This window comes from Mesoplodon bidens (assembly GCF_964165515.1).
Source record: "Mesoplodon bidens genome assembly, chromosome: 2".
In the NCBI taxonomy this organism is placed as follows: Eukaryota; Metazoa; Chordata; class Mammalia; order Artiodactyla; family Ziphiidae; genus Mesoplodon; species Mesoplodon bidens.
In genome coordinates, this window is record NC_138177.1 from 47,300,748 (window position 1) to 47,326,662 (window position 25,915).

Here is a 25,915-nt window from a genome sequence, read left to right on the forward strand (position 1 = left end):
AACATGGGTCAAACAATCTCCCTCCCAGAAGCAGCAACAGCAGAAGGAAATGTTATTAAAACGGGTCCGTTAGTGAGCACGGTGTGTGGATGAAGTCTTTGGGAGTTTTGGCTGCTAAATAAAGACTTTATTGTTGTCATTCCTCCTTTCCCAAGCTCCCTCTCTCTCTTCTCTCCACCCTCCCTTCTCCCCTCCCTTCCTCACTCCTCCCCTCCCTCCTTACAATTTGCCCAGCCCTCCCCCAACCTAACCTCCCCACCCCAATAGGATCCGGTGGAAGAAAAGCCAGGCAAACACAAGCAGGCACACACCACTGGGAGATCAGAACTTCTAGCTGGCTCTCTGCTGCCACAGCTCCACCAAAGGGCGGGGGGAAACGGAGGGAGCCTTGCCGACTAAACCCAGAGCTGAGAGGAGAGGCAGGTGGTGCAGGTAAGTCCAGTCTGGAGATGGGGAGGAAGGCTCCTGCCTCCAGCCAGTTTCTTCCTGCTCTATCCAAGCTAGGTTATTGATCTAGTCTGTATGCTCTCCTTCCTTCCTCCCTCCCTCCCTCCCTCCCTCCCTTCCTTCCTTCCTTCCTTCCACCAAATTCTTCTCCTTTTGAAGGAGCTCAAATTAGTCTTCCTCATTTCTTCTCCACCCTCTTCCTTCTCTGCATCATTCTGTACCCATGGATTTGCTTGTTGCAAAAGCTAAACTTTCTTGGTACAGATGTTTGTTGTAGCGCAGAGTTAGGCTGCACACAGTATTTCTACAGATTGAGTTCCCATAGAAACCCTACTCTAGAACCCATTTCTCTGCACCTTTCACGTTTTGTCACAGGCACACACACGTGTCACACAGAGGCTGCACTCTCACTCCACATGCACACCCACGAATACACACACAATGTGAAGGCATCCTGTCCATTCACCTCCACTCTTCTGCATTATGACATGCAGGGCTAGAGCACATAGTGATGAGACACTGGCAGGGACACACGCAGGCACGCGCGCACACACTGCATCTTGTCTCTTGCCCTCTCACACGCCTCCCCAACTGTAAGAGAAAAGAGAAAGTGTGTTTCCCCACTGAGATGGCAGAGCCAAAAGAAATCATGTGTCCTGAGTCCAGGCGGAGTAGGAAGGGGATGAACAACAGCAGGAGCTGGAAGGATTTCTTCGTCCTTTAGAACTTAATTGAGTGGGAGAGAGAAAAGCAGGTTTCCAACCTGCACGGTGTCTTCCTAATAGCTCTGACTTTGGAGGTGCTAATTCCCAGCTCTGGGGGCAATTCACTTCTTTTTTCTGCAGGCAGCTAGAAAAGATTTCTCTTTAAAGCCACTACAAAATTATCCCACATTGGTAAGGGGTCCCTGTGGGAGAGGAAAAAAGACAGTAGTTCCTTAATCAGTCAGGGAGGGGGGAAACTGAAGTGACCACCTGAATGGGGCTTGTTTCCAAATAGGGTGGTCCCTCTCCATCTCCCCAACTCATTCCTCTTTGACAACACAGAGTGCTATCCCAAGGCAGGCAGGGCACGGGCTAGAGCAGGGTCTCCAAATATGGTTGATCTTCCAAATGCCCTGAGTGCAGGGGAGGGGGAGAGGGGCGCTTACTAAAAATCTAGATGTCTGGACCCCTTGCTCCAGACCCACTGGATCAAGACCCAGGAATCTATTGTTGTCTTAGGACATGAGGGTCAGCTAGGGCTTGAGAACCTGAACCAGGGGCCTGAAGGAGACCTGTGTGGAATTGAAGAGCCCAGGATTCTGGCAGTTAGCTGCGCAGAAGGGCTGTGTGGCTTCCTGGACGTGGACTGTCTGATGGAGGAGCTCCAGAGTGTCCCAAGTGGGCCACCCTCTTTTGCGGAGTAGAAGCAAGCACCTGAGGGAACAGGGAAGACCTCCTGTGAGCTCTCACCCTCCCTTCTCCTTGTCAGCACTGACAGGTATGTCCTGGGGGAACATTCCAGAAAGAAAGTTCCCCCAAGATAGTTCCAAAGAGTTTATGTTTCCTCTTACCTGCTAATCTGCCTGCCCTGGGCCCCCAGGGGCATGCGTGGGGCTCCCCTCCATCCCTTCTAGATCCCCCCCTCCCCTGCCCCACAGCTGTCTGTTCTGACGGGCTCACCCTATTTATTGGGCCTGTGGGAGAAGCTGGAAGGGGCAGAAAAGCCAGGTGCAACAGGTTGGGATGGGAAGTCATGGGTCACAGTGGGACTCCACAGCCTGCTGAGGACAGGAGAGTGCACCGTCCCTGGTCAGCATCCCCTCACCTGCTTCAGAAAGGCTAGGGGTGGGGGTTACTGAATTGGAGGGACAGAGTGAATGTTCCCCGAATGGCCGGGGGCATCTGTGTTCTCTCTAATTTGTTGGTTCTGAGACCCAACTGTCGTCTCACAGGCCCCAAAGAGGAGGAAATTGCTCTGTGTAGGAGAGCTGCAGGAAATCCCTGTGCCCACCTGCAAAGATCAGCCTTTCAGTGGAGGGCAGGGCTGTCCTCTGGCCAAGCTGGAGGGAAAGAGACCCCATTACTTTGAAACAATGTCAATAATAGCTTAACATTCACTGAGCACTCACTTTTCACACATTTCCTCACTTAACCTTCAAAATAATCTGATAAGAAGGTGTTAGTATGCCCATTTTACAGATGAGGAAACTGAAGCTTAGTAGAGGAAAGAGATTTCTCAAGAGTACCCAGCTAAACAGCTGAGGAGTTGTAGGGTTGAGACCCACATCTACAAGCACCCAGTGCATCAGACAGATTCTTGTATGCTTTTTTCAGGGCTTGGAGATGATAGGGGATGGAGGCAGAGAGAAGGATATGGTGAGTTGACAGGCTGTCAGAGGACTAGAGCCATTCTCACGCTTGTTTCTTCCCCAGGCCCTTGGAATGGAAAACTTGCTCTTCTGGACTAGTGGCCTGAGGCCAAAAAACCACTGTGTTTACACTTTGCCTGGTGGTAGACACTGGGGAGACAGATTGTCTCTCCATAATAGTGTTCTATTGATTTTTAGCACTTTCTGATCTGTTGCACATTTTAAAGTTGCTTATCACACTTACTTCTGAAAACAACTGGATGAGGAAGATAGGGATAGGGAAGACTTCGTTATCTCCATTTTACAGATAAGGAAACTGAGGCGAGAACAGGGTCACGCCACTAGGTCGAGGTAGACGGGGCTGTGACCCCACGTCCCCTGTCTAATATGCACCGTGATGCGCTCCCTGCCTCTGCCCCAATCAGGCTCACCCTTACTCTGATTTCACTCCCCAGGAAAGGGACAGTGCATCAGTGATGTGCTGAATTTATCATGCCTCCATGTCAACCCTTTCCTTACCTCAGGACCCCACAAGCCCTACTTGGAGGCCTTGGAAGAGTCTCAGGCAGCCTGGCTGGGGCTGCCTCACTCCTCTGCTAACAGCTGATCAGAGACCACCTGATTCGCCTAGCTTCCAACTCTCTTCTGGGCTTCGGGAAGAGATAAAGGGAACAGGATGGCTTTCAGAAGTCTGAGTTTAGGACAGAAGGAAGGGAACAAAGAAAGAGGGTCATCCCAATGTCCATGGGTGTGTCCAGGGGCAACCCCATCCTCCATGGTAGGGTCACTGGCTGTGTTAAGCCATGGAGGCTCAGGGGTGACAAGCTAGATGGGAAATCTGACAAGAAAGAAGAACACCAGGAAGTAGCGTGGAGTCATCCTTCTTTAACCTGGGGAGACACACCCAACCTCACTCCCAGCCCAGCCCCAGTCCTAGACTCTCTCCATACAAAGCCAATTACCCGTAAACTTGCCCTAATGACTTGGCAAACCCATGTGGACCTCAACCCTGCCCCCAGTCCTGAGGCTAAACATTACAAGGGTCCTGAGAGTTTGAACCTTAAATGAATGAATTTATGAGCTAAGCAGGGACAGGGCTGTCTCACTTTAAAAATCAGAGTCTCTCGGACTTCCCTGGTGGTCCAGAGGTTGACACTGTGCTCCCAGTGCAGAGGGCATGGGCTCAGTCCCTGGTTGGGGAACTAAGATCCCACGTGCCACACAGCACGGCCTAAAAAAAATAAATAAATAGGTCAGAGTCTCTCTAGAGAATATGCTCTTTTATAAACAAATAAATGAATAAATGAAACCACTGTCATCTGTAGAGATTTTATGCTCTACAACATGCCTTAATGTGTGTGATCTCATTTGATCCTCACACAGTTGAGGATCCTGGGGCTTGAGGAAGAGGTTCAGAGCCAGGATTCAAGCCCAAATCTCTAATACTTGGAACTGAAATTTGAATTTAAAATTCTCTTAGAAAATGTTCTTAGGGCTTCCCTGGTGGCACAGTGGTTAAGAATCCACCTGCCAGTGCAGGGGACATGGGTTCGAGCCCTGGTCCGGGAAGATCCCACATGCCGCGGAGCAACTAAGCCCGCGAGCCACAACTACTGAGCCCGCGTGCCTAGAGTCCGTGCTCCGCAACAAGAGAAGCCACCGCAATGAGAAGCCCGCGCACCGCAACGAAGAGCAGCCCCCGCTCGCCACAACTAGAGAAAGCCTGCGTGCAGCAACGAGGACCCAACGCAGCCAAAAGATAAATAAATTTATTAAAAAGGAAAAAAGAAAATGTTCTTAAGTGAGGGAGTGAATTTGGGGTTGGTCAAAGCAATTGCTTTCCCCGCACAAACGAGCAGCTTTTTGAGAACCAGTGCTGGTGAACAGGCTGCAGGAGGAGGTCAGTGGTTCTAGGTGGACCACATGTGTTCATTGAGCAAGCAGTGAGCACAGCCTGGCAGAAAGCTGGGAGGCGTGCTTGCAAAGGCATACGAAATTTAAAACTCACACACACTTACGACACAGCCTAAGGCACTGTTATGACTGGACAGAAGGTTCTGGAAGACAGGAACATAAGAAGGTGTGACTCTGGGCTTTGTGAGGAAGACTATGGCTCCTCTTGGAGTCCAAGGACCTCCAGTCTGTCACAAATTCTGGTTTGGAGACTTAGACTCTGGGGGCTGCCCAGGCTCCAGCAGGACGGGGCACTGCCTGATGAGAAAAGCCTTAGAAATGAGCACTATTTCCTAAAGAAGGAAGTGTGTGCACGTGCGAACACACACACACACACACACACACACACACAGAATGGTTCAGCCACCGGCTAAGAGAAAGGGAATTGAACAGATCCAGTTTCTCCATGGAACAGGCCCAGGAGCTTCTCCTTGGGAATCTCCTCTCAGCTCTGAGAGGAGCTTGGCCAGCCCCAGAGGTCTAGAGTGTAGAAGGGTCAGAGGACCCATGGGAAGATAAGAGAAGTTCCCAAAAGGTCTGGCATAGGAGGTGGGGATGAGGAAGTCCTGTGTTCACGTGGATGGAAGGAGTGGGGGGCAGCCCTGCCAGGTGGAGCTGTGACTAACCTGTGATTCTGTCACCCCTGACAATGAGGCCAAGTGCTGCCCAGGCCCTGAACTGCCAAGAAACACCCCTGAGCGAGGGCCAGCTGCCTGAGTCACAGTGCCTCACAGAGCAGGCTTCCACTCTGGACGAGCTTTACTTGCTTCCCTCAGGGCCCAGTACCAGGTAGATGCTCTTGGTGACGAAGGCAGTGCAGGGAAAGAGGGCCCAGCCAGCCTGGGAAGCCTCCCCAGGGCAGGGCTTCTCACACCACGAGAGATCTCCTGCTTATTGTCAGGCTTCTGGGGGATCAGGAAATAAAAAACGCCAAAGCAAAAATATTCAAGGTCACAAAAATTGGGGCTCTTAAAATGTTTGATTTTAGTACACTAATGTTTTAACCACCTGTTTAAAATCTATGTGCAATATGGTTGTGCTATTTTCAAGAAAATAATTTGTAACATATTAATTCATGGTTCACCAGTTACAAGTGGTGTGGGGTCCGGCAACAAGACTCAAGTTTAGTTTTACAATGAATGTCTTTTCCTCTCAGTCCCTTTGGTGTATCCCCAGGACTGTTACATCCTCAGCTGGAGATAAAGACAAGAATCTAACTGCAAGTTCCTTTGTGATGGGAGGCCCAGGGGACATGGTACTCCGGGACCCCTTGGAGAGGTCTGCCTGGGAAGAGACCACCTTAGAGGGAGGTGAAGAAGCAACAGAAGCTGCAGGGCAGTCTCCTCCCTCCTCCCTCCTCATCTGTCTTCCTTCCTTCTTCCTCTCCTTCCTTCCCATACTCAGTTTCCTCTATGAGGACTCACTCATGCACACAGACGACAGGGGGGCGTGTGTTTGCTTATGTGTGTGGTGCGGGGAGAGGAGTGGTGTGTGTGTGAGAGTGTGCAGGCTGGGTGTCCAGGGGGCATGTGTGAAAGGTGTGGGGAGACGCCCTCTGCCCCTCCAGGGTGGGCTCTGCCCTCTTTCCTGTTTCTTGTCTCATTCAGCTCCTCCCGAGCATCAGACTCAGGACTAAGTAGCTGGTGAGGGGCTTCTATCGTCTTCCTTTGAGCAAAGCCAGCAAGAAGCCGGCACTGGGTCACACAAGGAAAGATGTGGGCTCCAAGGAAAGAGAGGGGAAGCCTGGAAGAGAGGCTTCACAGGGTCCAGATGCAGCTGGAGGTACACTCCAGCCCACTCTCTTGCAGGGCACCCCAAAGAACCTGCATCTCCAATGTGTCCCAGACCCCAGGAAGGAAAGGCACAGACCACCACAACTGTGAAGCAGCAGCAAGGAGGGACATTGGAAGCAATGTGGAAACAGAGACCCTGGAGGGAGACCAGAGGGGCTGTCACAGGGATGATGGCCCTGGGAGGGGAAAGTACAGGTAACCCAGCCAGGCCAGGGGAGCAAGTCTATGGGAGAAGCCAATTTCCATCTGCAGACTTGGGTCTACCGCAATTTCCCCAGCCTAATTCAACTCAAACTACATGGCCCTGTCTGAGGTGTCATCAGGACCAAGGGGAAGGGCAACCTGAAAACATCCTTTAGCAACCTATTCCACTATGTCTCTGAGGCAGGAAGTTCTTCTTTATATCCCACCTCAATCCCACCAACTCGAATGGATATGGAAAGCAGCAATACCAGGTCAGAAGAAATGACCCCCACAGCCTTTTTTCTAATTGAAGTATAGTTGATGTACAATATTATATAAATTACAGGTGTACAATACAGTGATTCACAATTTTTAAAGGTTATACTCCATTTATAGTTATTATAAAATATTGGCTATATTCTGCGTGTTGTACAATATATCCTAGTTTATTTTATACATAATAGTTTATCTCTTAATCCCCTACCTCTGTATTGCCCCTTCCTGCTTCTCTCTCCCCACTAGTAATCACTAGTTTGTTCTATATACCTATGAGTCTGCTTCCTTTTTGTTATATTCACTAGTTTGTTGTATTCCCCATAGATTTCAGTTCCTTCCTTGTTTATTTCCCCAGGAACCTCCACATCTGGGGAGAAATTCTTGGTGTGTATCCTGCTGGCAAAGACCAGCATTCTCTGAGCTGAGCGCTGGGGGTGAGGGGCGATCAAGGGCAGACACAAGAGTATCTGCAGCACTTCCTTCCCAAGAGCTCTGTGAGCCATGGAGACCTGGGGTTTTGTCCTGGATCTGCTGTTACATAGCTTCCTGGCCTTCACAAGCTACTTCTTTCCTCCAGTACTCAATTTTTATAAATAGTCAAGTCTGGACTTGATTGGTGGATTTCAAAACATTTTTAGCAATGCAACTATTTTTTTTCAAATGAATGCTTTGGCTAAACCTCAATATACATAACAGATTTAAAAAACACAGAGTGGGCTTCCCTGGTGGCGCAGTGGTTTAGAGTCCGCCTGCTGATGCAGGGGACACGGGTTCGTGCCCTGGTCTGGGAAAATCCCACATGCCGTGGAGCGGCTGGGCCCATGAGCCATGGCCGCTGAGCCTGCGTGTCTGGAGCCTGTGCACCGCAACGGGAGAGGCCACAACAGTGAGAGGCCCGCATACCTAAAAAAAATTTTTTTTTAAATAAAAAAACACAGAGCTGCTCAGGTTGGCACAGGGGTGGGTTGGGGGTACCCCAGGGCCATCCCTTTGGTCTCCCTCTCTGAGGAGGACCCCACAGAAATGGGGGCACAGTTTGAAAACCACCGAGTTATGGGATCTGTAAGGACCCTGCAGATGTAACACCCCAGGACTCTATGGCTCACATATTCTAACATCTCTCCTATAAGGGGAGTATAAGTAGAGGGATGATTTTCTCATGATGCAGATGGGGAGACCGAGGGCTAGAGAGGTTAAGGGTCTTCTCCAGGAAACCCCGGGACTCCTGATTCACAGCCCAATGTGCTTTCTGCCAGAATGGCTCACACTCTCCAGAGCAGGCTTAACATATTCAGTGGCTAGGCCTCTGGGAGAGGCATCCAGACCCTCCAGCCCTGGTTATTTTCTCACCTGCTGGATACAGGCAAACAAGGAGATGCTTCCACAGGTCCCTCCCACAGCTGCCCCTGGAGCCCATCCTGACCAACTCTAGCTGCAAAGACATGTCCTCTCATTACTGAGGCCCAGTAGGCTGATGACTTCCTGTATTCCTCCCCACAGGGGCGTCACCTGGATCATGAGGTCATCCCTCTGCTGGCTCCTCCCACTTCTCCTCCTCTTGGCCTCAGAGGCCCAAGGCCAGCCAACAAGACGACCAAGACCCAGACCAAGGCCCCAGACCAGACCCAGACTCAGGCCCACACCCAGCTTTCCTCAGCCCCATGAGCCAGCGGAGCCTACAGACCTGCCTCCTCCCCTCCCACCAGGCCCTCCGTCTATCTTCCCTGACTGTCCCCGGGAGTGCTACTGTCCCCCTGATTTCCCATCTGCCCTCTACTGTGACAGCCGCAATCTTCGAAAGGTCCCCCTCATCCCATCCCGCATCCATTACCTCTATCTCCAGAACAACTTCATAACTGAGCTCCCAGTGGAGTCCTTCAAGAACGCCACGGGCCTGAGGTGGATCAACCTGGACAACAACCGAATTCGCAAGGTGGACAAGAAAGTGCTAGAGAAACTACCCAGCCTGGTGTTCCTCTACATGGAAAAGAACCACCTTGAAGAGGTGCCCTCCGCTCTGCCCCAGAGCTTGGAGCAGCTGAGGCTAAGCCAGAACCATATCTCCAGAATCCCACCCGGCGTCTTCAGCAAGCTGGAGAAACTGCTGCTCCTGGATCTCCAACACAACAGGCTAAGCGACGGCGTCTTCAAGCCCGACACCTTCCAGGGCCTTAAAAACCTCATGCAGCTCAACCTGGCCCACAACATCTTGAGAAAGATGCCACCCAAGATCCCCGTGGCCATTCACCAGCTCTACCTGGACAGCAACAAAATCGAGACCATCCCCAGTGGATACTTCAAGGGCTTCCCCAACCTGGCCTTCATTCGCCTCAACTACAACAAGCTCTCAGACAGGGGCCTCCCCAAAAACTCCTTTAACATCTCCAACCTCCTCGTGCTCCACCTGTCGCACAACAAGATCAGCAATGTGCCTGCCATCAGCAACAAGCTGGAGCACCTGTACCTCAACAACAACAGCATCGAGCGTGAGTGGGGGCAGGGCTGGGCTGCAGCCACTGAGGGGGGGAAGCTGGAGTCTCTTCTGCCTCAACACTTTCTCATGAGCCTCATGGTGGGGGGTGCAAAGGGCACCCAATGGGGCCCTGGTCTTCGAACCTTGGTCTTTCCACTTACTATCTATGTGACCTTAAAAGGATATCTGACCTCTCTGGGAAGTTTCCTCATTTGTAAAATGAGAATGGCACAAAGTTGACATGAAGATTTAATAGTTTAATATGGATAAAGTGCCCAGAATACCATGCTTGGAGGGTAATAGCTTTTCTCCCTCCACTCCTTCCCATCAGCCCCAGCTCCTTTGCCCTCCAGACCTATAGGTAAGGTAGACATGGACTATAGCCCTGGACATTCTCCTAAAAGCAGAATGGTGACATTTAAATGCTGACTCTGAAATGTCCTGGGCCTGTCCACTGCAGAAACTGGCAGCTGTGAGGAAAGAGGCTTCTTCCCAAGCCTAAGCCTAGGTTTTAAAGAGTGTAAAAAGCATACACAGAGAGGCAACTATATACTCAGAGTATACAACTGGTAAAAATGTGCAGCCAGAAGAACATGTCCATATGCAGGTGCTTTCTGAATCTATCTGGAAGACTGGAAGATTTAGTCATATAAGATAGTACACTTAAGGCAGAATTTGCCTAAGCTACATTTACAGGGTCCCGGGCTTGGGATAAAAAATTGCAGGCCAGAAAAGAGGCTCGAAGTCACAGTTTTACTTCAATCAAAAATGTCAGGGCTTCCCTGGTGGCGCAGTGGTTGAGAGTCTGCCTGCCGATGCAGGGGACACGGGTTCATGCCCCGGTCTGGGAAGATCCCACATGCCGCAGAGCGGCTGGGCCCATGAGCCATGGCCGCTGAGCCTGCGTGTCCGGAGCCTGTGCTCCGCAACAGGAGAGGCCACAACAGTGAGAGGCCCGCGTACCGCAAAAAAAAAAAAAAAAAATGTCAGGTCTGAGTAGAGCATCATCAGAACAGTTTGAAAACAAAAGAGAGAATATTATCTGGTCCGTGGACAAAATCAGGCCACATTCACACAAGGAATGCAGCAGCTGTGCGGATAAAGGACATCACGAGGAAAGAGAAGCACTCCTAAAATAATATTAGGAATCCTTAGTTTTCAAGCCAAAGGATGAGAGGGGGATTTTTGAATTTCTATAATAGTGAAACAAGCAGGTGGGAGAAGAGGCTTATTCACTCATCTGAGATAATTACACAAAGGTAGGGGAAGGCTTCTTAAAGTCTTGTAAGAAACAATTCAGGAAAAGGGAAAACTACTGTCTAATTTTACCCTGCAGGTAGCAAACTAATGGAACACATTACCCCCAGGAGGCTGTATAGGCCACAAATCTAGACAGAAAGGATACCTTGATTAATACATGGCTGACAAGTTTCTACCACACTGTGGAAGAACAGGCTGAGGGGTGGGGGTGGGGGTGGGGGAGTGTATTATCCAGCCTTCTGAGGTTGAAGACAGAAAGATCACACCCACTCTCACCATTTCACAGATTTGAGAACTGAGCATCAGGGTGGTAAAGTCCAAAGTCACAAAGGTCATAGGAAGAAAATCCATCTATGTCAGGGCTCTTTCTGCTACTCCAGTGTTGAAGAGAGAAGAAAGGGGAGAGAGGGAAGACGAGGAAGAGGAAGGAGGAGACAAAGAGCAACCACAACAGCAACCCACAGAAGATAAAAGAAGCAAGGCTTAGGGAGAATAAAAAGCTCCATTTAGAAGATGACATACCTCATGTCATCTAAGAAGAGGTGAAGGAGAAAATGGAAACTCATTTTCCATTTGGAAGCCTACCACAATTTGGCCATAACTTACCTTTCCAGCTTACTTTCTCCAGAATCAGTAATCAACTTCAGAATCAACCGATTCGTCATATCCTAGGGCCCCATGCCCTTCCCAGGCCCCCTTTCCTCTTCCTGTCATCCCTATTTCAGTTAATGTAACCATCTTCTGCTCATCCTCACGTCTCACATCCTGTTCACAGGAAAACCTCCAGAGTAACCCATCCACCTGCTGGCTTCAGATCTTGCTTCTCCCTATTGTTTCTCCACACTGTAGCCAGATTCATCTTTCTATAGTATAAACCTGATCATAGGACCCTTCCAGGTTTAACACTCCAGGACACTATGGTTCATATATCCCACCATCCATCTCATAACAACAGTCCTGCTCAGTGCCATTCCTCAGACTGGAAATCAAAGACCCCATCCTTAGTGAAATATTTGAAAGCCTACCATAACTGGTGGCCACAACTTACCTCTCCAGCTTAGTCTTCCTAGTATATCACATTGTACTATTTACTGGTCCCAAACTCTGCCATGAGCTTTTTGGCCTCCACAATATCATTCAAATAGGTCACAGCATCAGAACACCATCCCCAGGTCTCTACCTGCTGTAATCCTATCTTTGAAGGTTCAGCTGAAAGTTTACTTCCTCTGTGACTCTCCTGAGTAAATGTTCAATAACAATTGTTGATCAATTCCAACTTAATTTGTTTCACAAATGGGTAAACGGAGCCTGGAGGTTAGGGTCGACTCATTCATGGTCACACATTCCCAAGAACTGGTCAGCCAGTTCCAGAGAGGAAAACTCTAGAGTCCTTGTCCCCGTCTACCCTCTTCTTCCTCTTTGTCTTTGCCTCCAGCCCTGTCAGGCCTGACCCCCTGCCCATCTCTCCTGCTGACTTCTCCCCTTTTTCTCCATAGAAATCAATGGGACCCAGATTTGCCCCAACGATATAGTTGCCTTCCACGACTTCTCCTCGGATCTGGAGAATGTGCCACACCTCCGCTACCTGCGGCTGGATGGAAACTACCTGAAGCCGCCCATCCCACTGGACCTCATGATGTGCTTCCGCCTGCTGCAATCTGTGGTCATCTAGGCCTTACTCTGCCCCTGGAGCTCCTCTGGCCACACTTGAATGCAGTGGCCCAGGTGCCTCTGCCCACCATTTGTTTTCTCTGTCTCTTTTTCTTGCTCTCAGCTTTGCCTTTCCTATCCCACCCTCCTGAAGCAAGGACAAGCCACGTACTCTGCTGCCCCTGCAGCTTCTAGAGCAAGACTTCCAAAGGCTTGATTTGGTCCACCCAGCTCAAAGACACCCACTGCACATCCAAACTTCTGGCCCCAGAAGCACAGAGGTGTGTCTAAAGACTTCCTATTCTCTTCTCTCTCCTCCTCCCCTCATCACTCCTGGGTAAGTCTGGGCTATGAACAGACATCTGGATCTTGTCCTGGCCAAAGCAAGCAGAAGATGGTCAGGGGCAGCCTAGAGGTGAGGTTTGGGAAGTCCTACTGGAAACTCCTCCATGGTGGGCAGCTCTGGCCCAAAGAGGCTGAGAAACCCGTGTCTCCCTGGCCGAGGATCCCATCTTCCAAAACTGCTGCTCCACCACCCCATTCACTGGCACCAGACAATGCACCAGCTCTGTGCCAGCTCGTGTTCTCCGGAAAGGAAGTGCAAGGGAACGGCTGAAGGAGGGCAGAGGGTCAGAGATTCACACAAGGGCCTGCATCCGGCTGTCTCTTCATAGGGATGAGATGGGGCCCTCCTTCTCAGCACACAGCCTCCTGGCTGGTCCTCTCTGTTCCAAGAGTAAGAGCAGGGAGAAGTATTCCAGAAGAATGGCTCAAAAAACTAGGAATCAGCTGGTGGGAGAGGGGTGGGAGTCAGAGACCCAGGCTGGGCCCCGTGTGGGTGCAGATGGATCCTGCTGCCCCCTTGGCCACTCTGGATAAGAGGCCTGATGCCCTGGGGAACACGGCCTCCACAGTGGATCGTACAGAGCCACCAACCCCGCCCCGCCATCTGTTCTCTATCAGTGAGGATGGCCCAATTCTTTCCACTCCCGGGAAGCAGTTCCGGAGAAACTGCTCAAGAAGGGGTGGCGCACCTGGAAATCTCCCAGAAGCCTCTTCCCCTTGTGCAGATTGGCCTCCCCTTCTAAGACAGACACAGCAGTGACACCTGGTGGCTGGTGCTGGCCACAGCTGGCTCCTGTGTTCCTGCTCATCTCTCTGGTGTGATTTTCCAAGATCAAGGAGTTGGCCTCAGGTTCCAACTTGGAGAGCCATGGGCGATGTGCATGGTCTCTCTCTCCTCTGGGATCTAAAGGGCACAAAGGTACGGAGGCCCCAAGGTGGGGGATCTGATTCCCATCATGAGTGAACACAAGTGGGAACCTTCAGGAAACCAGTTGAGGATACAGTTTGTTCCGATCTGCTCTTACCTTATGGGTCCCCTCTGCTCTCAGCTTTCATGTGGTACACCAAGGAGGTGGATAAGATACCCCTCCAAGGACCCTCTGGCGCTCATGTTCCTGTATGCAGCTCCATCCTTTAGACCATGTTCTAATGCAGGACGAGTCCTAAATATTATCCCTTTCCCTTGCAATAATTTATTCCCTGTGTGGACTGTCCTCCCCCCAGAGTTCCCACCCCACCCTGTCTGGCCCAGGTGAGCAGTGCGACAGGCCTCTAAGGGAAGCCTGGGTTCCACAGGGCTGACTCAACTTCATCTTCCCCTTAACTCCCTCTAGGGGATGCTGACCCTCTACAGCCTCTGAGTGTATGTTGGTGGGGGTGGGAGCATATGTCCTAGAAATGAGTGGGATACAGTGCCCACTCCCAAGTGAGGTTGAAAAAAGTTCCAGAGATGTTTAAGAAATTGGATTAAGCTAGGTCCCTAACTTCAAGAAATTCCCATTATACTCTTATTTTTCCCTTTTGCTAATTTACAGAATATGGGCCAATTTCATTACAGCCTCCTTCCCCCATGCTCGCATACAACTGCTTCATTCTTCAAGGCTGCAGCTGGTTTCTTCGAGGCTGCAGCTGGTTTCTCCAAGGCTCCTGCTTTGAGTCAAGATATTATTGTGTCTGTAAGCAACCTGGTGCTATGGCCTGGATAAGCCCCTTCTGCACCTTATTCCCACCTTGCGTCCTCAGCCCCTCTGATGAGGCCCTCAGGGGAGCACAGCTCCTGGGGCTCCCCGGGGAGGAGGGGTCATTCCACAGCTCCTGCCAACCTGAAGTGTTTTGTTTCAACAGCAACAAAATCACCGTCATCCTATTGCCGCATCTAGAATATTTCTGCTTCCTCCATTGCTCCCTGTATCTGTAAACCAGAGGAAATTAAATTGGCTTTACAGCACCACCCTCCCACATACAATGTGCTGTTTTCCCTTGGGCTTAAGGAAGCCCCCTCCTTCATATACAAGTTAATTCTCTCAGTGCTGCTGACATATGAACATACAGGTGTATAGGAAGGTGTGTGTATGTGTACTCTGTACATATATCTATTCTTTCTTGAAGACCATATTAACTTTGTGCAACAACTTTGACATTCCAGCACGCTTCACAGCAGAGAAAATAAAGTTATATGAAAAATATCCTGCTTGAACTTGACAGTGTAAACAGAAGAGAATAGTACCTTAAAGTCACTTTGCCACCCCTCTCCCCCTGCCTCCCACCTTCCTTGCTCTGAGAAGACTGGTGGAGAAAGGATCCTATCCTTAAGAAGCTCTAGGAAAATGATTCCAAAAGTGTTTTTGGTGAATTTCCCCCAAACTCACAATTGTTACAAAAATAATCCCTAAAGTCAGACAAGAAATCTGACAGCTACATTTTAAGCCTAAATCTCCAAGTTCTTTTTAACCCGCAGATACCGAACTGTTGAGGTCTCCCAAATGCTCAGTACTGAAAGACACAAAACAGACACCATTCCTGACCAGGAAAAGCTAACAGACTACTTGAGGACAGGTAGTGTAAGATACACAAAACAATGGCAGAGGGGTATCAGCCAGCCACATCATCTGGAATGGTCTACATGCTATGCAGATGTTCACAGAAGGGCAAAAACAGGGTACCCTGGAATCTCTCTTCAGGTGGCAGGTTTGTTCCAGAACCAACCCTGTGATCCTCCCAGACTACACCATCTTCTTTTGAATGAAAACTGCCAGATGCTGTCCCACCCCTCCCACCCTGCCCCCTGAATTCCTGCTTCAGTTCAATTCAGCAAGTTTTCAGCATATATCAACCATGTGCAAGGTTCCCAACTAAGAATTCAAGGATAAGTAATATATACCCCATACCACTGAGGAATTCATAAAGGGAAAAATCCATGAATTAGTAATTGCATGTCTTATGTGTCTGCAATAATGTTGGGTACAGAAAGCATAGTGGAGAGGGCCTCTACTTCTGCATGGGAGAAACCAGAATGGCCCCTATCATTTGAGCTGGATCTTAAGGTTTGAATCAGATTTTGCCAGGTGGGAGAAGGAGGAAAAAGCACACAAACAGGAAAGAAGAGAAGCAGCATGAGAAAAAGATTGGACGACATGGAGTCTACCCTGTGAGGGGTGTGTGTGTGTGTGTGTGTGCCTGAGAGAGGAAATGAGTTCCAGTCATGGAGTTATGTAGCTACAAGCCCTCAGCAGGGAATAGACCCTTGCTGTCCAAAAAGCAGGAGGGTTCCTGAAACTTCCACCCCTGCCTCTCTCTCTGCCCACGAACAGGGAAGCAACAGGGTCAGCTGGCCAGACTTCTGTCCCCAGGGCCTGCCACCTCTGTTCCATCATCATGCCTCCTGCTTCTCCTAATGAGGTTCGGATTAGACCAGCTCCCGCACCTCCCGCCACCTTTTCCGGGCTCTCTGGGAGCTGAGCTGCCTGGGACAACAGCATGATCGTTAGACGGTTCCCACGTAGGTCACACACACACACACACACACACACATCCCATGGACCCTCCCTGAAATCCATGGTAACCAGAGTGTGTGCCGGTGTGTTTGTGAAACCGAGAGCAGAAGCTGGGAGAGGGTCTAAGACGTGCAGCCTAAATCAGAAGGTGCTCCTTTGGGGTTCTGGGGGCGGGGGCTGGGGGAGGGTGCGGAGGGGGGGAGCCGGCGCATGCGTGGCGTGACCGCAAATCTGGCCAAGCTGGCCGAGTGCGTGGGAGAAGACCGATTGCAGGGGCCACAGCGATAGAGCCCAGAGAGCAGGAGGGCTGGCGGGTGTGCGTCACCGAGAAAGCAGGGAAGGAGAGTGGGAGCAGACAGCAGGGGGGAGTGAACGAACAGTCACATCTGCATTCTTCGCAGGGAATAAGTGGTGTGGGGTGGGGAGGGGTGAGGTCCAGGCTGACTGGGGGGCGGGGCGGGGGCGCTGGTTTCTGGCTGCAGAGCCTAGGCTGTAGAGAGAAAGTAGAGGACAGCCCGCCACATATGCATTCTGCTTCCTGGGCACCTTCCTGGCTCCAGGGGCTCTCTCCCTACACCAGCAGAGCCCTGCGTGTCTCTCCACACGTGGGGGGCTGTCTGGGGCACAGGAACAAGTGTTGCTCTGATGACAAGGTTCTTGAACTGGGGAAGCCCCCTCCACACCAGCTGGTGCCCAGGAGCACCGCAGGCTGAGCACTGCCCCTTCACCTGTTGTGCCAGGGCAGAGATGAGTTCTGCCAAGGCCATCTCTTCTGAGGGCACGGAGACACATGGCCTCAGGACCTCAGGGGTGAGGCAAAGAAGGGGAGGGTCATATGAATGAAGGAGAACTCTCTGGCCTGAGAATCAGGAAATCTAGGACCTGGCCCTGGCTCTGTGTGACCTTGGGCAAGTCACCTCACCTTGCTGGGCCTCGGTTTCCCCACATGCACTATGAAAGGTTTGGATTAAATGATCCTAAGGAGAACCATGCAGCTGGGATTCGGTATCTGGTTAGTGGGAGGAAGTAGGGAGGAGCATCACCTATGAACCTGGGCAAACATGTATGCAGGCTGACAGACTCCTGGGGACGATGTCTTAGCCCCTTACCCGTGCCTTCAGCAAGGACTTGCCCTGCAGCAACCTAAGGCACCAGGGAAAGGAGAGTCTCTCCTGACACATACATCTTTGGTAGGGGACCATGGAGTGGGGGGGATTCTCCTCAGCCCCCTGAGGACCCCACACAGTGCCTCCTGGTGTTTATGAAAGGGAAGTCTTTTTCTAGGGCCCAATCTTATAGATTGGGAGAACTTCCTATATCTTCCTCCCCATCATCGTCAGAGAGCTTGAAGTTGGCTATCAAATCCTGCTCCATCCCCCATTCACCTTCTCTTTGAATCTCTTTCCCTGTGGTGATCTTTGTTCAGTTATGGTCCTGTATTAGAGGTCCAGGTGGTGGGTAGTGGTGCTGGTCGGAGTACCTCAGCTGAGCCTCTTTTAATCTTTGGATTCCATCTATGAAACCAAAGCCTTATCACTCTCTGGCTGGAGAAAAAAGCTGGAAAGCCAAGCCCCATCCTTCCATGTACCCCCACTGCTGCCTTCTCTTCTTGGAGAGTACAGAATCTGAGGGGTTGGTCTCCCCTCAGGAGGTGGGAACCACCTGCCCCCTCAAAGACAGTGGGCCAGACAAAGAGAGACGTAGCAGACAGAGAAAGAGAGGAAAAGATGATGCGAGGTGGGGAGGGGTACATATAGGGGGCTGAGAGTAGAAGAGGTGGAGGGAGGGAGAAAAAAATTCTTTCAAACCAAGCAAAGGAGTGGGATGAGGGACCCGCTGAGGAAAGAGGAGAAGAAACAGCTGGACGTCAGGAAAAAGAGAAGTCTGATTGGCTACACGCCTGCCTTGGCTGGCTCCCCTGCCCTCCCCAGGCAACAGTCTACCCAGACCCCTCCGTGGGTCATGACTTCTCCATCAGAGTCTCCACCTCTCTGGAAGCTGTGAGCCTCCATTTGGAACCAAGAGAGTCTACAGGGGTAAGCGTCAAGGCTTTGAGGTGTTGGGCCCGTTGGTATGCAAAGGAGGGAGAGTGCTTGTGGGGAGGAGGGCATGGGTGCAGTGGGGTTGGGTGTCTGGGTTGAGACAGGCGATTGAGGTTGGAGGGAGGAAGTAAACTGTCTTAGGGCTTTAGCTTGGAGATTTTTTTGATTATATAATTTGGTTTGGAGTAACGTATGGGAGGTAAGATGAAGAGACACCTCTTGCTAGGATGGGGGCTTTACCCCCTTGCCCAGCAAAAATTAAGAAAGGGAGCGTGCTCGCTTTGGCAGCACACATACTAAAATTGGAACGCTACAGAGAAGATTAGCATGGCCCGTGCACAAGGGTGACACGCAAATTCATGAAGCTTTCCATATATATATATATATATATATTATTTTTTTTTTTGCTGCATTGAGTCTTCGTTGCTGCGCGCAGGCTTTCTCTAGTTGTGGTGAGCAAGGGCTGCTCTTCGTTGCGGTGCGCGGGCTTCTCATTGCGGTGGCTTCTCTTGTTGTGGAGCACGGGCTCTAGGTGCACGGGCTTCAGTAGTTTCAGCACGCTGGCTCGGCAGTTGTGGCGCACGGGCTTAGTTGCTCCGCGGCATGTGGGATCTTCCCGGACCAGGGCTCGAACCCGTGTGCCCTGCATTGGCAGGCAGATTCTTAACCACTGTGCCACCAGGGGAGCCCCATATTTTTTATAATTGAGTCACTGTGCTGTACAGCAGAGATTGGCACAGCATTGTAAATCTATACTTCAATTTTTAAAAATGAAGGAAAAAAAGAGGGAGAGTCTACTAGAGACTTGTGTAGCTGGCTTTGGGGAGAGCTGCATTATCAGAAATACATTGGGTACCTCACACCCACACTGCACACATTCCTTGACCCATCTGTGCATATGTGGATGAACTTGCATGAACATTTGAATTCACCTGTACACAGAAACCTAAGGAATTTTCCAGGTGTGTACAACCAAACACAAAGAGCTCTTTTGTTTCCATAATCATTTGTTTCTAAAAAGCTGCATTTATAAATAGATTTTAAAACTAACATGCTTTTTTACACTGTAATCAATTTTTAAGCCTATGTTCTCTAAATGGACTAGTCATTCCTGGAACTAGGCATGCCTTCTTTATTTCTGTGCCCCCAGAGACAAATCCAGTGCCTGGGACTATTAAGATATCTCATAAATGTTTGTCAAGCAAAGGCATGAATGAATGAATGAATGATCTTTTTAAAAACCACAGGATTCCTTAATGGTGAAGTTTCTCTAAATCTAGTTTAGTGGCTAATGGTTGTACTCTGAGTGGGTGGTTGTATAAGAGAACATCTGTGTAAATTCACAAGTGTGTGCCTAGTTAGTAGGGAGGTATGTAGACAAGGGGACATGCATGAGTGTGTCTGTGTTGAGATAAGTAAATGAGCCTTTGCCAGGTGCCTGCACATTCCTGAGTGAGTGAATATCAGTGTGTGGTTGAGCATGTGAAGAGACTGAAGTGGCGAGCAGTGAGGGGGGCTGGCAGGAGATATCCCCCTAGATGTAGCCCCAGCCTTGAAGGAGCCTGCACATGCAATGAAGGCACTAAGTGTGTGGCAAATGGCTTAAGAGTCTGCAAGTGTTGGGGTGGGAAGTGGGGTGAGTTTGTGGGCTATTCCCCCAGGACTGGATACCTAAGTGATTCGGCCCCATTCTCATCCCATCCCCCACCTGCCAGGACTTCCATGAAGCTCCTGGCCTTACTCAGCCTGCTGGCCCTGATGCTGCAGGAAGCAAGGACAGCATCTCTCCCAAAGACGGAGAGGGAGAGGGAAGGAGACCAGCCGCACGGGGAAAGTGATTCTTATGCAGTTCTGCCTCTGGAGGACTATGTCCTGAGCCTGGACAACTACGATCAGGTCATTGACCTGAGCAACTATGATGAACTCACAGACGACAGGGACCAGCTCCCCAAGGTGAGGGGCATGCAGCAGACCCATTGCATTCCCTGCAAGAAACTGGGAGCCTGAGGCCTGGTCCCTCTCTACCTGTTCCATAATGCAGGTATCTCAAGCCTCCAACTTTCTCTAGGAGGTGGAAATTCTTGTCCCTCCACAGGAACTTGTCATTTAGATAATACTAAGAAAGAGGACACAAAACTTCAAGTTCTTTGTCTGTTTGTAGTAAATCTTGTGGGACTTCCCTTAGAAGTCATACATCCCTCCTTCCCTCTGCCTTCAAGACCATAAGGTGTATCTCACTGGGACAACAGCAATGTCCTCACATTCTCCCTTGAAAAAAGGAATGTTACAACCTGTCTCTTCTTAGACTATCTTCAGGTCTGAAGTTCTTTTCTCAGCCCTTTCTGGCCTTTGCAGGGACTGACCTGAAGCCTGCACTCATCTGCTGTCTGACCTTGGTCTGTGCGGGCAAAAGGGAAAAGCCCAGCCTCGGGGGTCTGGAGATGTGGTTCTGGCTCTGCCACCAGATGGCCCCTTGAGCTCAGTCCCTCCCCTATCTGGACCTCAGTTTCCTCATCCATGTCATAATGAGGGACCAGACGCTCAGAAGGTCCTTGCCTTGCTCACTCTTTCTGCCATCCCTCCCTCGTTCTCCACAGTGACTCTTTGCAAGCTTGAAATTGGTTGCTGATGTTCCCAGAATCTAAAGTGAAGTCCCTCTCAGTCCCTCAAAGCTGGCTTACTGTATACTGTGTCTCCAGGTTAAAGGGACCAGCCTGGCTTCTCCAACCAGGACAAGTTTCACTCAGAGCACAAAGGCTCCAAGGACACCCCCTTCAAACCCCACAATGGCCAGGCCTACGACGCTGGGCCTGCTGGTTTCCCTGACCAACCATGGTAAGTTCACAGGCACAGGTCTCAATAGCCACAGGTCATGGGCCGGCAGCCATGACCCAGCACCAGGGGTGCCAAAGAGGAGTGTAGTCAGAGCTACGGAGTGGAGGATCAGGGAGAGAAGGGGAAACAGCTGCAGGGGAGAAAAAAACAAAAAACAAAAAACAAAGGGAGAGTCTGGCTGTTCCTAATGCTTCTTCCTGAGTGCACAAACTGGATAGGAAGCAAAGAAATGCAAGAACTCCGCTGTGCCTAGAAAAGCCACCTACCTTAATTAATAGCATCGCTGGGGGAGCAGGTTGAGTGGTAATTAGATTAGTGACAATTAAAGGCCTGTAGAGAAGAATAAATAACTTTGTGGCTGTCATTTGGCATGGGGGCGAATGAAGCAGTCATACTGCTTTTCAGCTTGAATTCCCTCGTTAGCAGCTTTTCCCTCTCCTTGAGGCCCTCCTGGAGACTCTGAGATGCGGGCATACCCGCCGGTAGGGGGTTGGCACTCTGCTGGGGATCAGAACTGAGGCAGAGGAGGACGCAGTTAGCTCCTGACTTGCTTGCTCTCGGTCCCTGTTCTCCTCTTGAGATGTTTGCCTTGGGTGGGTATAGGGTAATGGGGCATCTGTAGAGAAAACACTTCTGTCAGGAATCCATGACCTCCCAGGCTTAAAGAGACCATAAAGGGCCTCAGCTGGACCTGCCATTCAAGGCCTGGGGATAAGTACACTGTCTGGTCACGACTGGTGAAGAGCTATCTCTTAATCTTGGGTCTGTGTCACTACCAACAGAGTTCCCCCTTGAGCTGCACGAGCAGTGATCTCCCGTAATCTCTGTCCTTTCTCATAACAAGGGATGGGAACCTCCTGCAGTATTCAGTAAAACCTTCCCAACTTTGTAAAGCCAGTCTGAGCTCAATGGCCTGGCCTAAGTCTCATGACCCCTGGTCATGGACTGAGAACAGGGGAGGGATGTTTTCCAATAGAAAACTGAGATGCTAATAACCATAAGAAGGGGAAATGAGTCCTGGGCAGGCAGTGTACACTCCACCTTGGCTCTATTATGCTTTTTGGAGCCACACGGAACATGTCTAACTCCTCGCCCACAAGGCAGATGGAAGAGCCGGCAGCCATTGGCCATTCCACTGAATCTGGCTTTATTTCATCTTCGTTGCACCTTTCAGAACCAGAGAGGAGCCCTATGGAAAAGAGACTGATAGATGTCCTAGAAACACCTACATAGGCCCAGAAAAACCTACACAGGACCAGGATCTGATAAAGGCACTAATGGGCTTGGATTGTAATGGGTAATAACTGAGGGTGGATCTGCTTCTCTTAGGTCAAGGGCTGAGTGCCAGGCTGGCAGTGGCCCACAGCACTCCTGGGTACATTGTGACAGTCGGTCTGGGCAGCAACCCAAGAAGACACAGACAGCCACGGCTCAGACACTCCCTGGGGCCGGGGCTATTGGTCCCAGAGGCTGAAGGGAGTCTGACTGAGGAGGGGGGTCTCCCTTTGTTCTGTCTTCCACCTGGGCCAGGCCTGCCAACCTGTCTGATCTGCGTGTGCCTTGGTTCCTCTGTGTACTGTGATGACGCTGACCTAGAGGACATCCCTCCTCTTCCCCAGACAACCGCTTACCTGTACGCCCGCTTCAACCGTATCAGCCGAATTCGGGCTGGAGACTTCAAAGGGCTGAGTATGTAATGTCCTGGCAACAGAAAAGAGTGGGTGGGCAGAGGGAACCCCCAGGGTCCTTTCCCTTGCCACCCAGCCACATTGAACAGTCACCAGACCAAGTGCCTTTCCTTGTTGGCTTTCAGTCTCTCCAGCTATCAAACAGAAATAGCCCCAGTCTCTTTAATTCCTTTCCTTGAAGATTTTTAGATGGCAGAAGTGACCTGTTCTAGTATGTTCTCCCCGAAGCTATGGGAAGCAGGGGAGGAGAAGGTATGATCAAGCCTACGTTTTCAGGCTGTCCCAGTAACTGTAGCTCTCTGCCATCCTGGCCTCCGGACAAGACCATGGTAACTCTTGTCTCTAATCCAGATTCTTCCACTAAGTACTGACAGCCTTCCTGGGCCTCGTTGTTCTTTTGTGTAAACTAACGGGTAGGAGTGGGATGGATCCAGGGATTCCTGAGCCTGTTGGGTCTTACCCTCAAAAAGCTTCTTCCAAGCCAATCCACATAGGACAGAACTCCAGGGAAAGGTATTACAGAATCTGAGGGCTTTTCCAGGTTTATAAAGTTACTCCCTCTGGTTTGGACCTGGTGCAGGTGGAGAGCTGGCTAGCATCCCCTATCCTGAGAGGCAGGGAGCAGGGCACAGGCAGCTCCAGCAGGAGCAAGGGAAGATGGTGTGTCCCTCACCTCTCTGTGTCCTGCCCTGCACCTCTTAGCAAGACTGAAGAGGATCGACCTCTCGAGCAATTTCATCTCCTCCATCGATGACGATGCCCTCCTCCTGCTGCCTGCTCTGCAGGATCTGATCCTCCCTGAGAACAAGCTGGCAGCGCTACCTGTGCTGCCCACTGGCATCGAGGTCCTGGACGTCCGCCTGAACCGGCTCCAGAGCTCAGGGATACAGCCTGAAGCCTTCAGGGTGAGCCAGGGCCTTAAGTCCCCCATCTGCCACCTGCCACCTATGCCCACAACCACACACACACACACACACACACACACACACACACACACACACCCATGGCCCTCACGGGATATCTCTGATCCAACCCTGTTCTGGAGCGTGAAAATCAAACCCCATTTTCCTCATCTAAACCATCATCTGCTCCCCCTCTCCCTCTGTGGGGCACCTGGTCTCTCGGCTTCTTTCTGTGCAACTGCCCAGTCACCTCCCTGTGCACCAACATCCTCGCACACAGTTTCTGCTCCCCTAAAACTTTGACTTACATGTGACTGGACTTGCAGTGGTACTGGCTCCAGTTCTCTCTCTACATATTCTTTTATTTCCAAAACCCATCACTAACTGACTAATCACTGTCTTTCTAGGAGCAAGTTCTCAAGAGAGAAAATCTGGTCACTGGCTGGCCAGTTTTGATGGGAAGGGCTAAACACATGGCACAAATATGGCCCCCTGAGCTGCCCACTCAGCAGGGCCAGGAAGAGTCCTGGGGACAGTTCCAGCGAGGAGATGAAGAGGGGTGTGGATGAGATTGACACCCCAGCTCTGTCACACTCACACATGCAATTTGCTTCCATTGTGCCTGTGGCTCTCATTACGCTAGTCCGAGTATTTCCCGACCATGCTCTCCATAGCTGCTCCAGATTTAGCATCTGGAGACTTTTCACTTGGGAAAGTCCCTTCTGATAGCAGAGATGCTGAGGCTGGGCTGAAATGTCCTGCGTCCTGCCTCCCACCCACCCCTGCCCCTTGCCTGCTCTTCCCAGAGTCCCCGCTGACACTGCCGAGTGCCTTCCCACTCCCCCAGCTGCTGGTGCCTCAGTGATGGCAGCTTTTCCTTCTGCATCCAGTGGGAGGAAATGGGCCTCCCCCACAGCACCCAGTGTGGACCCTGGCACCTGGCTGAGGCCCTGAGTGAGCGAACGGGGTCACATCAGGCACCCATCACTGCCAATGGCCCCACAGCACCCACCAGCCTCCCGCACCCTTTGCCTCCTCCCCAGGCGCTGGAGAAGCTGCAGTTCCTCTACCTGGCCGATAACCTGCTGGACTCCATCCCCAGGTCCCTGCCCCTGAGCCTGCGCTCACTACACCTGCAGGTGAGCTGCCTCCCCAAGAGCAAGAGCATTGAACAGCACGGAAAGTGGGGGTCAGATTGCAGGGAGCCCGCCCCCTTAGGCAGCAGTGGGTCTACGTCACTGAGAGCTCATTGGAGACAAGGATTGGTAGGTCTTGTTCAGACCACTGTCCACAGACTCAGTTTGATTGCTTCCCCTTCCCACTCTTTGAAACACTTCCCCTCCATGTCCTTATCCCATCTCACCCAGTTGCTTGTTCCTTTTCCCCCTTCCCTTACCCTCTGTCTCCCGTCTTGCCTTCATCCCTCTCAATCTGCCCTCTCTCTCCATCTGTCCTCGATGGGTCTCCTCTCCTCTTTCCTTGTATGGGGTGTTGGCTTTCTGTGCCTCGGTTTCTCCAGTTGTAAAGGGGAGGCGAGCTGGTAGGGAGAGCGGACTGAGCCTGCCTTCAGTGCGGCCTGAGGGCAGAATCTCCAGGCGGAGGAGGCTTGCAGCTGTCAGTGTGTTCTTTCCAGAATAACATGATAAAGACCATGCAGAAGGACACCTTCTGTGACGCTGAGAAGCACAAGCACACCCGGAGGCAGCTGGAAGACATCCGCCTGGACGGCAATCCCATCAACCTGAGCCTCTTCCCCAGTGCCTACTTCTGTCTGCCTCGGCTCCCCACAGGCCGCTTCACCTAGCTCACCCCTTCCACGGCTCCCAAGTAAGAGCCCTTGGAGGACCACCAAGGGCACGGGCCTCCTGGGCCATAGGGCCCGATCCCTGTCAGTGGTCTTTCATCCAGGCACTAAGCATCCTCAAGATCCAATTGCAAAACTCCAGACACACCCCTCCCCCAACCCACACACGGAAATCTCCTCCAGGAGCCAGATTTGTATTTCTCCATCCTCTTTCCTGAGCACCTTATGGCTCCTGGCTCAGAGAACAGCGACGTCTGCAGCAAAACTCTTTCCCATATCCCCCATCCCTCCTACCCGTACAGAATGCCAAGAAAATCATGTAAGAGGAAGAGGAGGAACAGAAAGAGAAGGAGGAAGTGGGGAGAAGCAGTGGTGTGCTGGAGCCAGCTCTTACTACTAGGCTTGCAAGAACCGATT

At 51.0% G+C, this 25,915-nt stretch overlaps 2 protein-coding genes across 2 annotated transcripts; both read left to right on the plus strand.

The window, feature by feature from the left end:
* Window positions 1-298: 298 nt before the first annotated feature.
* On the plus strand, window positions 299-14,919 carry PRELP (proline and arginine rich end leucine rich repeat protein). The gene is made up of 3 exons (XM_081225878.1): window positions 299-432; window positions 8,506-9,491; window positions 12,235-14,919. Exons 2-3 carry the CDS (start codon window positions 8,522-8,524, stop codon window positions 12,408-12,410), a joined length of 1,146 nt encoding a protein of 381 aa, XP_081082004.1. The 5' UTR covers window positions 299-432; window positions 8,506-8,521; the 3' UTR covers window positions 12,411-14,919.
* A 5,072-nt stretch (window positions 14,920-19,991) lies between these two features.
* On the plus strand, window positions 19,992-25,498 carry OPTC (opticin; the record flags this gene model as incomplete). Its single annotated transcript, XM_081224988.1, has 6 exons — window positions 19,992-20,222; window positions 20,969-21,104; window positions 22,635-22,793; window positions 23,495-23,697; window positions 24,738-24,833; window positions 25,328-25,498. 6 exons carry the CDS (start codon window positions 19,992-19,994, stop codon window positions 25,496-25,498), a joined length of 996 nt encoding a protein of 331 aa, XP_081081114.1.
* Between the last annotated feature and the right edge of the window lie 417 nt (window positions 25,499-25,915).

What these genes read in the sequence shown, in the direction of transcription:
- PRELP (XM_081225878.1), top strand. Translation starts at nt 8,522, where the DNA reads ATGAGGTCATCCCTCTGCTGGCTCCTCCCACTTCTCCTCCTCTTGGCC. An exon ending in CAACAACAACAGCATCGAGC is followed by an intron (nt 9,492 to 12,234) that starts GTGAGTGGGGGC and finishes TTTTCTCCATAG; the next exon opens with AAATCAATGGGACCCAGATT.